The sequence below is a fragment of the Chrysochloris asiatica genome, unplaced genomic scaffold, assembly GCF_000296735.1.
Source record: "Chrysochloris asiatica unplaced genomic scaffold, ChrAsi1.0 scaffold00014, whole genome shotgun sequence".
Taxonomy (NCBI): Eukaryota; Metazoa; Chordata; class Mammalia; order Afrosoricida; family Chrysochloridae; genus Chrysochloris; species Chrysochloris asiatica.
Window position 1 is genome coordinate 12,252,167 of NW_006408532.1, and position 16,679 is coordinate 12,268,845.

General features: G+C 46.4%; 1 protein-coding gene across 1 annotated transcript in view; it reads left to right on the plus strand.

Annotated features, from left to right (window-relative positions):
- NTNG2 (netrin G2) overlaps positions 1–16,679 on the plus strand; it is a 78,222-nt gene that overhangs the window by 51,377 nt on the left and 10,166 nt on the right. Inside the window, exons 3-4 of the mRNA XM_006834993.1 lie at positions 10,682–10,854; positions 15,601–15,627. Coding sequence (XP_006835056.1) covers positions 10,682–10,854; positions 15,601–15,627 — 200 coding nt within the window. The remainder of the gene's footprint in view (positions 1–10,681; positions 10,855–15,600; positions 15,628–16,679) is intronic.

Consider the following 16,679-nt stretch of genomic DNA (forward strand, 5'->3'; position numbering starts at 1 on the left):
ATGAAACAAGGTGTATGATTTGTTGAATGTAAAACTGATGATCTGCCCTGTAAACTTTCACTCAATCCACAATAAAAACCTGAAAAAAAAAAAAAGTGAATGCAGTAACTCATTCAGAGTTCTTGGGATCCCTGTCTCTGGCAGCTCCTAAGTATGAGAATGGAGGAAAAGAATAGGGAATTAAATATTGGGTGCTTATGGATTCCTGGTGTGGTGCAGTGTGGCACTGTGGGCTAATGCGTCAGATTGCAAAGTCGTTTAAACTGCAAGGTCAGTGATTCAAGCTCACAAGCTGTTCCTTGGAAACCCTATACAGGGTCGCTATGGGTGAGAATGGACTCAACAGCACTTAACAACAGCAACAACTTATACATTAGAAGAGAGTCCTGGTGTGGTGCTGTAGGATAAGAACTGGGCTGCTAACCGCAAGGTCAGCGGTTCAAACCCACCAGTCATTCCTTGGAAACCCTATACAGGGTCACTGTGAGTCAGAAGCGGCAAGACGACACTTAACAACAAATGAGAGAAGCCCTGGTGGTGCGGGAGTTAAGTGCTCAGCTGCTGACTGGTGGGTTCTAACCTACCAGCTGCTCTGCTGGAAAAAGATGGGCAGTCTGCTTCTGTAAAGATTACAGCCTTGGAAATCCTATGGGGCAGTTCTACTCCATCCTGTGAGACTACTAGGAGTTGTAATTGATTGGATAGAAAAGGGTTTGGTTTTTTAATAGGAATTAAGCAGGTGCTTTATAGATCTGACTCTCACTGCCATTGAGTTGATTCTGACTCATAGCAAGCCTGTATAGGGTTTCCAAGGCTATAAATCTTTACAGGAGTAGAAAGCCCCACCTTTCTCCCATAATGTGCTTGGTGGATTTGTAGTTAGCAGTCCAGTGCTCATCCTACAGCACCACAACAGGAAGTGCTACTGCCATCCTTATTCTACAGATCGGGGAATAGAGATTGAAAGATGCTTAACAATTTTCCTAAGGTCACAGAGTAAGTGACAGAACATTCTAGGCTATGGGAGCCAGAGGGATGGAGCTGGGGGAGATCCAATGAAGCAAAAAGGCAAAATCAGAAGGGGGGAAACTCCAACTGGACCCCTTTTGTGTGTGGAAGCTTCTGTCTCATGCTAACCTGGGGTGTGTATGTAGGAGATATGGCCAGGGCATTACCTATGTGGACTCGTTCATTCATATGTCAATGACAGTTCTTCATGACAATCCATGATATAAAAAGGATGACTACTCTCCACTCAGAACTCTTCATAGAGTTCTGAGAAAACAAGAAGGAAACGCTTAGCCCACCAATGTCATGGCTCTGATCTTCCAACACAGCAGTCTGGGGAGGGCAGATGTTAAGTGTGGGGCTTTATTGTCAAGCTTTCCTGATTCAAGTCCTACCTCTCTGGCCCTTACCACGGTGAGACCTCCAGAAAGCTACTTCACTGCTCCATACCTGTTTCCCAACTTACAAGAACAGTGGCATGAAGTAGTATTCCATTGTAGTATTGACGTGTAGTGACTTATGCATTGGGCTGCTAACTGCAAGGTTGGCAGTTCAAATCTACCAGCCACTCCATGAGAGAAAGATGAGACTTTCTGCCCCTGTAAAGATTTATAGCCTCGGAAACTCTATACAGGGTCACTATGAATCGAAGGGACTCAAAGGCACTTAACAACAACAGTAACATGATTGGCATCTTTTCACATGCTCATTGGTAGATCTTCTGTGGAGAAATGTCTATTCAGATCTTTGCCCACTTTTAAATTGTGTTATTTATCTTTTTGTTATTGAGTTGCAAGAGTTCTTTTTATATTCTAGGTATAGGTCCTAATTTCCCCCATTCGGTAGCTTGTCTTTTCATTTTCCTTATGAAGCACAAAATAGTTCATTTTAATGGTGCCCACCTTACCTGTTTTTCCTCTTGATTCTTGCTTTTGGTGTCATCTCTAAGAAACCATTGCCTACTCCAAGGTTATACAGATTTATGCACAGACTTTCTTCTAATAAAATTATAATTTTAGCTCTTATTCAGATACTTGATGTTTTTTGTTACTTTTTGTATATGGTGTAAGGGAGGGGTACAACTTCATTCTTTTGCATGTGGATGTCCCATTTTATTAATTTATTATTTATTGACTTCATGTAACTTTTTTCTATAAATCAAAATGCATACTTTATCATTTTGGCATCACTTACACAATATTTTTGAAATCTCAGTGTTGGTGAGTTTATCACTTTTTAAATACTATATACTCCATAATAAATAATAATCATTAAACTCACAAGATGAACTGCAAGACAGTTTAAGACTCCAGTCATCTTGCATACCCCGCTTTTGTTGTTGTTGTTAAATGTTGTCGAGTCGGTACCAACTCATAGTGACCCTCTATAGGGTTTCCAAGGAGCAGCTAGTGAGTTTGAACCTCTGACCTTGTGGTTCAAATTGACCTTGCAGTCCAATGCATTAACCCTGGTGTGGTGCTGTGGGTTAATGTGCTGCATGGCAAAGTCAGTTTGAAACGCATGGTCAGTGATTCAAACTCACCAGCTGCTCCTTGGAAACCCTATACAGGGTCGCTATGGGTAGGAACTGACTTGATGGTACTTAACAACAACAACAACCAGTACCCCACTTTGGGAAACTGTTAATGATGAGGAGTAGTACAATGAGAGAGTCAATAATTGTGACTGATTGTATGCAAGGGTCAAAAGCCCAGAGGCAAGATGGATCAGAACACATGCTGGACAGTGTGAGCACAGTGCAGCATGGTCAAAGCATAATGTGAGAGAGAGTGTGGACAGGGTCAAGTCTGGAGCATCCTATGGGCCCAAAGAAGAGTTTATTCTCTCTCCTGTGAACCCTGGAGGCCATAGAATGGCTTTGAACTGGGGAATGCCACAACCTGCTTAGATTTGCACAGGAGGACACTCACTTTGGCTACACAGTGAAGAGTAGACAACAAGGCAGGTCTGGAACCCTGGAGACCAGCCAGAGCCGGCTGCGGGAATCAGAGTATAAGCAAAAAGGGTGGCCTGAACCAAGATAGTACAGGTAGGAATGGCAGATGGAACAGAGCCTGTGAGGGAGGGAAATCCCTGGATGGTCTGAAAGAGATTGAAGGCTAGATATGAACTAAGGGGTGAGGAACTTGGATTTGAGTAGCAGTGTCACCTTGGGCAACCTCTCTGATGCCTATTTCCTTAACTAACCTCTTAGTTAAGAGTACAGACTTGGAACTAGATTGTTTTATATTCAAGTTTGCTCAGTTGCCTATTAAGAGCAGGCCCTTGAGTTAGACTATCCCCTGATTGAACTTGACATGGGGTGATGATGGTTCTTTGTTAGGATGTAGTACGATAATCAAATGGCAAAACACCCATCCCAACACCTAGCCTGGAGCCTACATGGGAACAAGGGAGGTGTGAAGCTGGGCGCTCTATGCCAAGGGTACAGGTGGCTGCCCTCAACACCCTGTCTGACCTTTAAAAAGCTGCAGGAGTAAACTAACCAAGGGAACAGAAGTTGAGTCCCATAGGACACACGAGTTATTACAGACAAAGGGCACAAACACTCAGAAATTCAGCACGCTGCTCAGCCCCTCCTCACCTTCCCAGTTCCCAACCTGCCTGGTGAAAAGGGAAGATGGAAAACCCAACCACTGACCTGCAGTGACTCCCAAATAACTCAAGGGGTACTAGTCCATGCTACTGTGGGTTGACAGGCTGGTGGGTTTCATCCTGCTGCCAACAGTGCTAGGCTGCTGCTTCTGAGGGAACCGGGTTGTCTTAGTGCCCAGCTGGCTGACAGTAGATGCCAAGGTCAGGGCTCCCAGGCTGTGGGAGAGACGCCAAGCACTGAGGTCAAGCCAGGGAAAGAGAGGTGTGTTGGGCAGAGCATAGGGTTCAGGCCCAGCAGGTATAACCTCAGGAGATAATTTTTTTGGATATGAAAATGCATGTGGTTGTCCCTATTTAATCTTCCAGAACTCTCTGAAACCGAGACAGACACACAGAGAGACAGACACAGGCACCTAAATAGGGAAAGACAGAGACACAAAAAACCAGAGAGGCCTAGCCACATACACAAGACCCTGTCCCTGTCCACACATCCTTCCTCTCTCTCACACACACACCCATACCCCTGCCCCCCACCACCACACACACACATAGAGAGAGACGTAGCATTGCTCAGAGCTACCTGTAAGCATCAGGGATATTAAGAAGCACCCACTGTGTGTTGGGCACCATTTCAGTGCCAGCCTTAGCCTTAGCATCCCCCACACTCCATAGGTTCCTCACGAGCCCTGGCAAGTATGGCAGTCCTCTCCCTTGGCAGAGGAGGTACCACAATCATTCCAGGGCATAACCAGGTTGTGGGGAGAGGCCAAGGCATCCTCTTCTGCTTCTCTGGGAGACAGGGCTGGCCAGGAGGGGGCCTGGACAGAGTCTGAGCTGAGGAGGAACATCTGGATTTGGGTGAGTAGTAACCAACCACATGACCTTGGGCAGGCTTCTCCCCACCTGTACTGCCAGACTTGTCCAGCTCTGACACCTCATGTTGTTGTTGCTAAGTGCCGCCAAGTTGACTCCAACCCATAGCAACCCTGTATAGGGTTTTCAAGGAGCAGCTGATGAGCTTGAACCACCGACCTTGCAGTTCAAATGACTTTGCAGTCTGGCACATTAACCCACAGCACCACACCAGAACTCGTGACACCTCATAGCTCCATATTATCATTGTTACAATATACTTCTCAAAGTCAGCTGGTCTTTTATGCATTTTTAACAAGACACGGTCCACGTTATCACCTGAAGTTGAGATGGCAATCTTTTCCTTATGTATCTGGTACCTAAAAATATTCCTTCCTCAGGTCAGCAGCATGGAGTGTGTCCTTGGTTCCAGAGAGCAGGGATGTTCCTCCTTAGCTAGCCCAGTGAGGTGTTAAATAGGAATTCAGAAGGAAAAAAAGAAAACCTTCTAAGATCAAGTACAAACTTTAGCAAACAAACTTTTGTTGCACAGAATCAAATAAGTTTCTTTCCTGCCAGACTTGCCAGAGTTTTTCATACCCTAATGTGTACTGTGACTCTGAGCATGCGGGGTCAGCAGTGGGCTTCTGGTTCTGATTAGTAATACCACCCCTAATAATGAACATTTATGAGGAGTTTACAATATGTGGGGGATCAGAGAGCATGATACATCTTAACAAGAGGATCTAAGTATATTGTCTTTTTTTGCCCTTTGGTATTTTGGGTATGACATGTATTTTAAACATTATTAGAAGCTACAATGCATACAATTGGTTGTCCTGCTTTTTTTGCAATCTGTGTTGTATCCCATGTTAACTTCTTAGACTCTAGAGTCAGCTTCATTCCCAGTGACAATTTTGAGCTGCTCTGTGACCCTGGGTTAGAGAGTTAACCTCTCTGAGCCTCCATTTCCTTGTCTGTCTGTCAAAATAAGGTGACAGTAGTGACACCACTTGTGGACACTAGAGAACCAAATGAGATTCCTACTTTGGCACATAGTCAGCACTTGGTAAGTGTGACCTCTTTCATTTATTTCAAGAACATTCCTTGTGGCTTGAAGTTATCTTTGAAATCCCAATATTTTATATCTGTATAATATTCCATTATGTAGATGCACCTTAATTTTCTTAACCATTTTACAGGATAATTGGAGGGTAAAAACAAGACTATAAGAAGAAGGGAGGCAATTGCAACTGTAGCAACTGTAAAGGTAGAAGTTTTATGGCAAAAAGGGGTGAGTGGTTGATCTTACAGTCCAGGAACAGAGGACCCTAGAACCATCAAGGGAGAAGAGCGGGAGTGGAGTGTGGGACCCTACCCAGAGAAGTGAAAATGCCAGAGATGGAGGCAGAGATGATGATGTGGAGAGAGGGAGCAGATGAGGACTCTAGACTCATGGAGGGAGAAGGGCTGTGTGTTGGCAACCAGGGGGCAGGTTTGCAGGGTTGTGCCCTTTTGTTGTTTGAATGATTGTATATTCCTGAGTGTTTTGGTTTACATCCAAAAAAAAGAAAGAGGGAATTGAAGCAAATATTGTTGAATGATAATGCATGCAGGGGATTGTGATCATTGCAATGAAATGAAGTACAATAGGATGAGTGTAAAACTGATGTTCTCCCGTGTAAACTATCACTCAATTCATAATAAAAACTTAAAAATATATAAAAGAAGAAGGAAGGCAGCCTAGGAGTGCATTGATTGTCTGTACCACCCAAGGATTCCTGTTAATGCAGTGGTCAAGTACTTGACTATTAACCAAACCCACCAGTCACTCCATGGGTGGCTGCTTTGGAAATCTGTTTAGGAAACCCAATGGGGCAGTTCTATTCTGTCTTTTGTTGTTGTTGTTGAGTCGTTTTTTTGACTCATAGCAACTGTGTATAGGGTTTCTGAGGAGCAGCTGGTGAGCTTGAACCACCAACCTTGTGGTTCAAAGTGACCTTGTAATCCAGTACATTAACCTGTAGTGCTACACCAGGATTTCATTGTGTCTTATAGGGCCGCTATGAATTGGAATTGACTCAGTGGCAATGAGTCATGAGGTAGAAAGGGATGCCCCAATTCTTGAATGAGGGAATCCCCAGTTAACATGAGGAAAGTCTGCCAGCAAAGGAGAGAAAACATGTGCACAGTACTTAATATCAAGGAAAAGAAGAGAGGCTACCCCAGAGACTCTGAAACCAGCGGTCAGTGGGTTAGCATGGATCTGTAAGGCTGGCAACAGCAGGGCCTCATCACCAGATTGAGATGAGCAGCCCAGTTTCCTACTCAGCATCTTGCTTTGGAAGGCCGTCCCCACAGACAAGCCCACATCACTAGTCAGACAGAGACAAATGAGGAGCCGTGGAAAGGCAGCAAGAGCCAAGACAAAGGATCTAGCAGGACTGATTTATGGGAATGGGAAGAAGTTCAAATTAAATATGCATCATGTAGGCAAGCAGAGGCTGAGGGGAAATACCCCCATCTGTGAGGATTGAAGGAAGCTGATTTGGGACAGTGAGAAGTACCACTTAGCCTCCAGGAAGGGGTGGGGTCTGAAGACAGAAGGTCAATGAAGAGCTAGAGAAGAAGTGTTGGCTAAACATTCAGAACATAACCTTTGCGATGATGGGAGCTTGTGATGGGCATACATGGTGGGCAGTAGGTGCCTCCACCCCAGTCCAGACCATTGTCCTCTGTCACCAGCTAACTGCAGCTAGTTGGGTTCTTGTCCCCCAAGTAAACCATTTTCCAAGGAGCAGCCCAATGACACCACAGTTGAACTAGAACAGATCGTTCAAAGCTTTCAGTGACTTTCAGTCCCTGGCAGAATAAACGCAGCCTCTCTGTCATGGTCTAGCCATTTCCTACCCTCCAGGCCCCATCTCAGGTGACCCTTTACAGCCTCAGGGGTTAAGCTCCTCCCCACCCCAAGGTCCTCCCTCATGCTCGTTCCTCTTTCCAGAAGGTTCTCTCCACTTGTCTGGATAACTCCTAGTGCTCTTTCTGGTCTTGGTTTAAAATTCTGTTCTCCCTGGAAGATTGTCCTTCTCCCCGCTAGACTAAGTTTGTACCCTCCTTCATATAACACATATAACACATGAGCACTTATTATAATAGAAATTAATTAAATATTTTGTGATTTTTTTAAATTAATAAACTTTGTTTTTAAGAGCAGATTTAGCTTTGCAGAAAATCACACAGAAAGTAGAGTTACCATATGTCTCCCTCTAAACCTATCTTTGTTTCTCCTATCAACAGCTTGCATTCCTGTAATACATTTTGAAGCAATATTGATGCATAACTATTAACTAAAGTGCATAGTTTGCCACAAGCAGTTAAGCACTCTACTACTTATGAAAAGGTTGATGGTTCTAGCCCACCCACACGCACCTTTGAAGAATGGCCTGATGCTCTGCTTCCTAAAGTTTATAGCCTTGAAGACCCTATAATCTGCGGTTCTACTCTGCACATATGGGGTTGACATGGGTCAGAATCGATTGGACAACAAGTGGTTTGGTTTGGGTGTAGTTTACCTTAGAGCTCAATCTGTGTTCAGTTTTATGGGTTTTGATAAATGCATAGCATCTTGCATTCACAGTTACAGAATCATGTAGAATAGTTTCATTGTTCTGAATACCCTTGTGATTCATCTACTCATCTCTCCTCCCCCTTCTCTCAAACTGCTGATCTTTTTACTGTCTCCCTGCCAGACCTTGTGCCCCTTCAGAGCAGGGACCTGTCTGCCTTGTTCACAACTAACTCACTGTGCCCAGCTCAGAGTCTGGTACATACCAGATGCCCCACAAATATTTTTCTTTGCATATTTTAATAAAAATAGGATTCTACTAAACACATTATTCTGCAATTTGCTTTTTACAAATATTGACGATGTATCTTGGAAATCTTCCCATATCGGAAGCACACACGCTCTATTCTCTTTCTCTCTTTAACTTTTTATTATGGAGAATTTCCAACCACAAACTACTACAATCAACTGCCAGGTATACCTGTCACCCAACTTCAGCAATGATCAACTCATGACCCTTCTTGTTTCATCTGTATCTCTACCCATGTCCCCTTACCTATATTATTTTGAAGCAAATCCAAAACATCAGCTCATTTCATCTTAAGTATTTCAATGTGTGTATCTCTAAAAGATAACGATTGTTTTTATCAATGTAACCACAATACCATCATCCCACTAATAAGCATCAAGTTAAGATTAGCAAATAGTGCTCAAATTTTCAATTGTCTTATAAATATAATTTTCATTGGTTTGTTTTTGTCATTTATTTGAAACAAGAGCCACATAAAGTCCACATGTGCAAGACTACAACTGGTTGATGTACCTTTGAGATTTCTCTTAGTCTGGGTTCCCTCTCCATAGATACATAGATAGATAGACAGATTGCCTCTCCATATATAGATAGACAGATAGATATATGTGTGTAAGTATATATATGTTTGTATATATATGTGTGTGTGTGTATGTGTGTATATGTATATGTATAGCCTCATATGGATGCCTAAGCTGGACAATGAATAAGGAGGATCGTAGAAGAATTGATGCCTTTGAGTTGTGGTGTTGGAAGAGAATACTGAAAGTGCCATGGACTGCCAAAAGAACCAATAAATCTGTTTTGGAAGAAGTGCAACCAGAGTGCTCCTTGGAGGCCAGGATGGCTAAGCTTCGTCTCTCCTACTTTGGACATACTGTCCGGAGGAAACAATCGCTGGAGAAGGATGTCATGCTGGGTAGGGTGGAGAGTCAGAGAAAAAGAGGAAGACCCCCAACGAGATGGATCAGCCAGGTGGCATCATTGATGGACTCAAGTGTGGCAGCGGTAGTGAGGTTGGCCCAGGATGGAACATTGTTTCGTTCTGCTGTGCATGGAGTCGCTATGAGTCGGTTCCGACTCGATGGCACCTGACAACAACAACAACAACATATATATATATATATATATATATAAAATTATTTTTTTAATTCATCTGTTGAAGACACTGGGTCATTTCTTCTAGAGCATTTCCCTCAGTCTGGGCTTTGTTGATTGCATCCCTGTGGTGGTGTTTAGTATGTTCCTCTGTCCTTTGGATTGCCTATAAACTAGTCATTGGAGCTGAAGACTTGATTGATTCAGGTTCCATTTGTGTTGACAAGACTGCTCTGGAGGTGGAGGTGAGCTCTGCCTCTGGAAGCACTTTCTCTGGGCCTCTGTCTCTCTGTGCTGTTCTCAGTGGTGGAGCATGGAGACATTCGTTCATTCATTCATTCATCATTGCTAGTTGCTGTCACGTCATCTCCAACTCCTGGAGACCTGATACACAACAGAGCCAAATGTTGCCCAGTCCTACACCATCTTCATGCCCTTTGGTGTGTTTGAGTCCACTGTTGCAGCTATTAGGTGACACCATCTCATGGAAGGTCTCCCTCAATGATCTTTCCATCTGTCACTCCTTTCTCAATGATTAGCTGGAATGCTTTGATAAAGAGAAACTTCCCCTCATTAACTTTTTGGCTACCCTGAGGTACACAGTGGATATAGGACAGGCAGGATAAATGCTTGCTTCTTTCCCTTTATTTACCAGTTTTCAGAATAATGAGTTGCCTATAAATATTTGAATGAATGAATGAATAATGCATGCCTGGATGAATTGACAAAGCTTTGGGAGTCTGGGCTTCTCTCTGTCTGGGCCACTAGGAGTAGGGGTAGAGCCACCATGCACAGCCAGGCTGACTTCTACACAGTGAGAGGTGGGTAGGCATTTCTTGGTACCTCTCAACCCACCTTGGTCATGGCTAAGGCAATCAGTACTGTGTGACTAAGAATAAGAATGTCCCAGCATCTGGTATCTCAAAGCCCTACTCCAATTGAGAGGTAGGAAACCCTGGACCCACCATCCACCAAGAGTGTAGAAAAACAGCAGAGTCAGAGCAACTTTCATGCCAGGGCAGAGGCTCAAAGCAGTTCCTACAATGGAGAAGGAGTTGGGGATTTTTCTACCATAAGGAGTGTTGGGGAAGGTTGGACTGAAGGCCTTCAGGGTCCCCTCCAGGCCAGCTGCAGCACCCTCAGAACCCTTCCTGACTCTCTGTCCCCCAGGGGCCAGAACTGCCTGGCAACAGCTCACTGATGTCTTTTCTCTCTCTGTGTTCCCCCAGGTGCAAATGCAGCCTACACGCCAACCTGTGCTCCATGCGTGAGGGCAGCCTGCAGTGTGAGTGTGAACATAACACCACAGGCCCAGACTGTGGCAAGTGCAAGAAGAACTTCCGCACGCGGTCCTGGCGCGCTGGCTCCTACCTGCCGCTACCCCACGGCTCCCCCAATGCGTGTATGTACCAACAGAGTGGCTACCATGACCGACCACTGGGCCACCAGCTCGTGTGGTCTGCCCCATCCTTCAAGCCCCAGGAGCTGTGGATCTCTCTCTCTCTCTCACACACACACACAGCACATTCACACAGCACAGACACATACGCACACATGGCCACACATACAAAGACAGACATAGATATACAGACACACATGCACACAGAGACTTAGACATTCCCACATGCAACCACACACATACACACACACAGAGGGGGTACACACCGGCACACTCCTGTTACAAGGCTCCCTGGAGCCAGGCCTTGTACTCTAGACCTCCATCACTACTACACTCTGTGGAAACCTAGGCTGCCTTTCTGGCCCTGCCTGCTGCTCAGCATTTTGGCAACTGCCCTTCCCCTTCTTCACCCTGAAGGCGGAGAAGAAAGCAGCCAGGATGTGAGGGAGTGGAGTGGTGGAGACCTCCACCCCAGGCCGAATTGAAGTAGCAGCACCCTACTAATGAACAGTTATGGGGTACTTACAGAAAACAGCCCTGATGTGGTTCTTACAGTACCCCCAACCATGCTCTGCACAGCTCCTGTCTCTCATTGCTCAGTCTCCCTGTTGCCAGGAGGTGTGCCCCTCAGGGTTTACCCACACACACTCACATCATGAACACTTTTCAGGAGACCTCCAAGTTATCAAGGCCATTTGGTCAAAGTCAGGCTAGACCCCAGTCTAGCCATGGAGTACGTCCACCGACTCATGAAACCCATGAAGCCACTGAATGGATGCTGAGAAGGGCCCAGGCTGATCCTAGGACCCACCCATGTGTGATCTGACATTTCTTGGGTGGTTTCTATGTGCCATAGGCTGTAACAGGCATTCCATACACATCAGCCATTAACCTTCACAACCACCCCACTCTCCAGATCAGCAAACTGAGACCCAATGCACTTCATTGCCCACCCCCGGTGAGTTAGGCACCAGTACCAGGATTCAAGTGACTCACTGGATCTGGCACCAGGACCAGGGCGGCCTCCTGCCCCAGCTCCCCCTGCCCGCCTAGCTACCCTCACAGGAGCTCTGCTCCCTCAATGGGTGAAAGATTTATGGGATGACATTAGACTGATCAAAGCTGAAAGCAACCCAGTGAAGCCATGACAGGCATGCCATGCTTGTGCCCAGGAAGGCAGTGGCGACAAGCCTTTGAAAGGGGTGGCTTGTCAGGCACAGCAGACACTCATGGACTTCAAAGGTGCAAAGCGCACTTCAGGGCCTGACAAGCCTGCCTCCCCAACCCTCCTTTGAGCTCTGTTCCTGTCTCTTTGTTACTTGAAACCTTCCTTTCCTTCTTTTCTCTCTGACTCCTGGTCTTGCCTTCCCTCTTTTCCATCTAGGCTAGAGTCCTCTCAACTCACCTCTTCCCTCCCTATCCCCTCACTTTCTCCCCATTACTTCCAGCTCTATCCCTCCATTTGTCCCCTTTTTCTCCTGAGAGGATGCTCCAAAGTCTCCTGTCTGCCCAACTTGCATGACCGACCAAGACTTTCACCAACAGCCTGGATCCCTGTCAAGCCCAGGAGTGTCCACTGTCCCCTCCAGACTGGAGGCCAGCTCTCCCTTCTGACCATTACTGGACAGACAGGACTGGTGGAGACCTCTACCTTGAACACTCCCCTCCCTCATCACAGCAGGAGAAGTCAGTGTCCTTATTTGGGAGAGGGGACACTCTGTGGCTCCCATAAGCAACTACCACAAACTGGGTGGCTTTACAGGAGCAGAAATTTATTCTCTAACCATTCTGAGGCCAGGAGTTAAAATTCAGGGTGTCGGCCGGGTACTGCTCCCTCTGTTCATTCTAGGAGAAGATCATGCCTTGTTTCTTCCAACTTCTGATTGTTTTTGTTGCCGTAGATGCCATCAAGTTGCTTCCAACTCACCATGACCCTGTGTACAACAGAATGCAATACTACCCAGCTCTGCCCCATCCTCGTATCATTGCCATGTTTGGATCTACTATGGCAGTCTCTATGTTAATCCATCTCACTGAAGATCTTGCTCTTCTGTCACTGACCCTCTACTTCTGGTAGCTCCAAGCATTTCTGGGCATTTCTTGGTCATCTTCTCTCTGTCTCTGTGTCTCTTCTCCTCTTTTGTAAGGATGGCACTTAGATTGGATTAGGACCCACCCTACTCCTATATGATTTCATGTTAACCTAACTAATAACATCTTCAAAGACTCATTTCTTTCAGTCCCATGGACAGGTACCAGCCTTCAACATTAATTTTGGGAGACACAATTCAGTCCATAGCAGAAAATTTCCTGGAACTGGTCTCTGATCCTAAATTCTTCATGGATCTCTGGGAATGCACTGAGAGATACCCAAACGCCAAGAACAAGGAGATTCTCTTGTAATGCTCTGGAATGTCCTCAGCTACTTAGGGCAACCAGTACCAGGAAAGCAACCCAAAGAGACACAGATTGAAGCAAGACTTGAGTTGATTTTGCTCTCACCTTGCTCTATATCCCCATCTTAGTAAGGAGCACCAACACCCACGGGCCAAGATACAGATCTGGAAGTCACCTTGGAAAGCATTCCCTCCTCCCCTCCACATGTACCCAACCCAGTGAGCTCTCTCCTAAATATATTCTGAACCTGGGACCTCCACCATTCTTACCACTGTCCTTTTGTGTCTCCTGCATCTCTTCCCTCAGCCTGCAATAGCTCCCCCTCCATTTTCCCACCTTCTCTCTCCACCCCTCTGCTCCATCCTCGTGCTACATACAAGGGCTCTCCTGACCTGAGAGCTCACCTGCTTCAGAATCTACAGCTCCCACCTCATCCATATTGCCCCGAAGATTGACTTGTCTCGCCATCTCCCAACAATGTACAAGATCCCCGTCCAAAATGGCCCTACCTTCCACCACTTTCTGACATTGAATCTACCAGATTTCGTATTTGCTCCTGTGGCCAGGACCACTCCTGACCATCCCTCTATCCCTCACTGTCTGGCCCCTGCTCACCCTTCTGGGTTCAGCTTCAAGATCCCTTTCCTAGTGCCGTCCCTGTTCTGTGCACCTGCCCCCAGCCTCCTGCCTCTTCCCACCTGAATATGTACCACACACCCCTATCCTCACCAACTCCTTCCTGGGCATGTACCTTTCCCAAGGCTGTATCCCCCACCCCCTTGCACACTGAGTGAATGAATGCAAGTCCAGTGGCCTCATCCTCCAGGCCTTCCTGGACCCTCTGCTGTCCTCACATACAGCCTCCTCTGATACAGCCTCAGATCCCCAGGAGAGGCCACATTCAACACACGTTTCACTGGGGAGACCACAGTGTCCATCCCAGGAGGGCCTCTGTGGTGGCACATACCACAGTTATACGAGGAGGACAATATGGCTTGGTGATAAGAGCTTGCATTCTATGTGGCCTTATACAAGTCATTTCACTTCCTGGTCTCAACCAGTTTTCTCATTCCCAGAATCAAGATCATATTAAAAACCCCATTGTGGAGTAGTCATGAGGAATAGATGGGTTCATATAAGGAGAGTGCTTAGCACAGTGTTCGGAATATTCCCAACCAAAACCAGTTGCCTTTGAGTTGATGCCAGCTCATAGCTACACCATGTATACAGAGTAGAATCGCTTCTTGGGGTTTTCAAGGCTGCAACATTTGGGAAGCAGATCACCAGACCCATTTTCCAAAATAGCTCTGGGTGGGTTCCAACAGACAACCTTTTGATTAATAGTCACACTTAACTGTTTGCACCACTCAATGACTCCCACTACCCTATAGGACTCATTTCCAACTCATTACGACCCTATAGGACAGGGTAGAACTGCCTCATCAGGTCCAAGGTTGTAGTCTTTACCAAAGCATTTTGCCACATCTTCCTCCCTGGTGGGTTCAAATCGCTGACCTTTTGGTTTAGCAGCTGAGCACTTAACCACTGTGCCACCAGGACTCCTTGCCTGGCACACAGAAAGCATTTAATGTGGTGGTTGCCACAATTATGTTTCATTAAGTTATTGGACCACCCCTGCATGGCCCCAAATAGGAACATCCTGGTTTCTCTCTGGTTGTAAATCTCATCAAAGCTCCAGCCAGCCAGTTGGCCCATGTCCGTGACTAGTATTTTCCCTGATGTCCCATCACCCCTTGTAGTATGCCTGCCCAACTCCACCTAATTTCCTTGTTCTGCACTAGAGGACCTTGTTGTTGTTGAGTGCTATGGTGTTGGTTCCGACTCATAGTGACCCTGTATAGGATTTCTGAGGCTTTAAATCTATGTGGAAGCAGAAAGCCTTGTCTATGTCCCACAGAGCAGCTAGTGGGTGCAATTCATTGGTCTTATGGTTCACAGTCCAGTGTTTATCGTATGGAGCCACCATGCTCCCACAAGTCTAAAATTACATGGGACAAATGCACGTGAATCTCCTAACAGTGTTTGACACTTATCAGCAGGTCCCATTGGGTAAGCCACGGCTCTGAGATTCAGTTTCTTTATCTGCTAAATGGGGCTAATGATGGTTCCTCCCTCACTGGGCAACAGTGAAAATGAATGGGATGCTAGCCAAAGCCGTTACACAGAGTGGACTCAGAGTGAGCGTCACCAACAAGGTCAAGTAGTGTGCATTTGTGACCTTGAGTCTCATTGCCTGTGGCTGAGGAAGCACACTGCCCCCTTCTCTGAATGGGAGAGATAGCCAGGTACCTTATTCCTGTGACAGCCAATGACCTTTCCTCTCTCCCACAGGTGCCGCTGTGGGCTCAGCCTTTGGCAGTAAGTATATCCCTGAGCTGGCCAAGGGGAGGGCTGCTGGTACTCCGGGAGTGGGGGTGAGGATTCTGTCTGCATGTCCTAGGAAAACCAGGAGCTGTTCAGGGCCTTGATGTCCTCTCTGGGCCTGCGTGTCACTCTGCTTCTGCCTCTAATTGCGCCCCATTTGCTTCTCCACCTTTCATCCCCTCCTTTGTGTCACCATTTTGCTGTGGCCTGCAGCCTGCCGTCTCTCAGTGTCTCCCCACGAGCTTCATTAGTGCTGCTTTGGAAAGCTGAATGGGACTCCTTTGCAGGTTTCCTGGACCTTTAGGTGAACTCCCCTCTCTGCTCACTACTCCTCCCTCCTCTATCACCAGACCAGAGAGAAACTTCCCTCCTGCCAGGCAAGAGCAGGGGTCATCATCTTGCCCCCACTTACCCACAGTCTGACCATGGAGTCTGCTTCCTCTAGGTAGCCTGCAGCTCCCACCTCCATGGCGAGGCTGGGACAAGTCAACCCCATTCCTCACGTACTGGTCATCCAAGTAGTCTCGGGTATTTGAAGACATGAGAGAGAGTCCTGAAAGGAGGAAGGGTGAGGGGAGGGCAGATGTTCCAGTGGTCTATCAGTAAGAGTGGCCATGTGGCTACGAAGGCAGCACTCACTGGCATCAGGTACGATAGTAAGCAAGAGGCTCATAAAAAGCACTTCCCCTTGAGTTGGCTCTGATTCATGGCAGTCCATGAGGATCAGAGCAGAACTGTGCTCCATAGGGTTCTCAATGGCTGATCTTCCATAAGCAGATCACCTTCTTTCAAGGCACCTCTGAGTGAATTTGAACATCCAACCTCTCAGTTAGTAGCCAAGCACATTAACCATTTGCATCACCCAAGAATTCTAAAGATGCTCATAGCGCTTTGCTATCCAGTCGATTCCACCTCATAGTGACCCTATAGGGTAGAACTACATACTAGAGTTTCCGAGGCTGTAACCTTGACGGAACCTAACTGCCACACCTTCTCCCTAGCAGCAAACCACTGACCATTCTTTTAGCAGCTGAGTGCTTAACCAC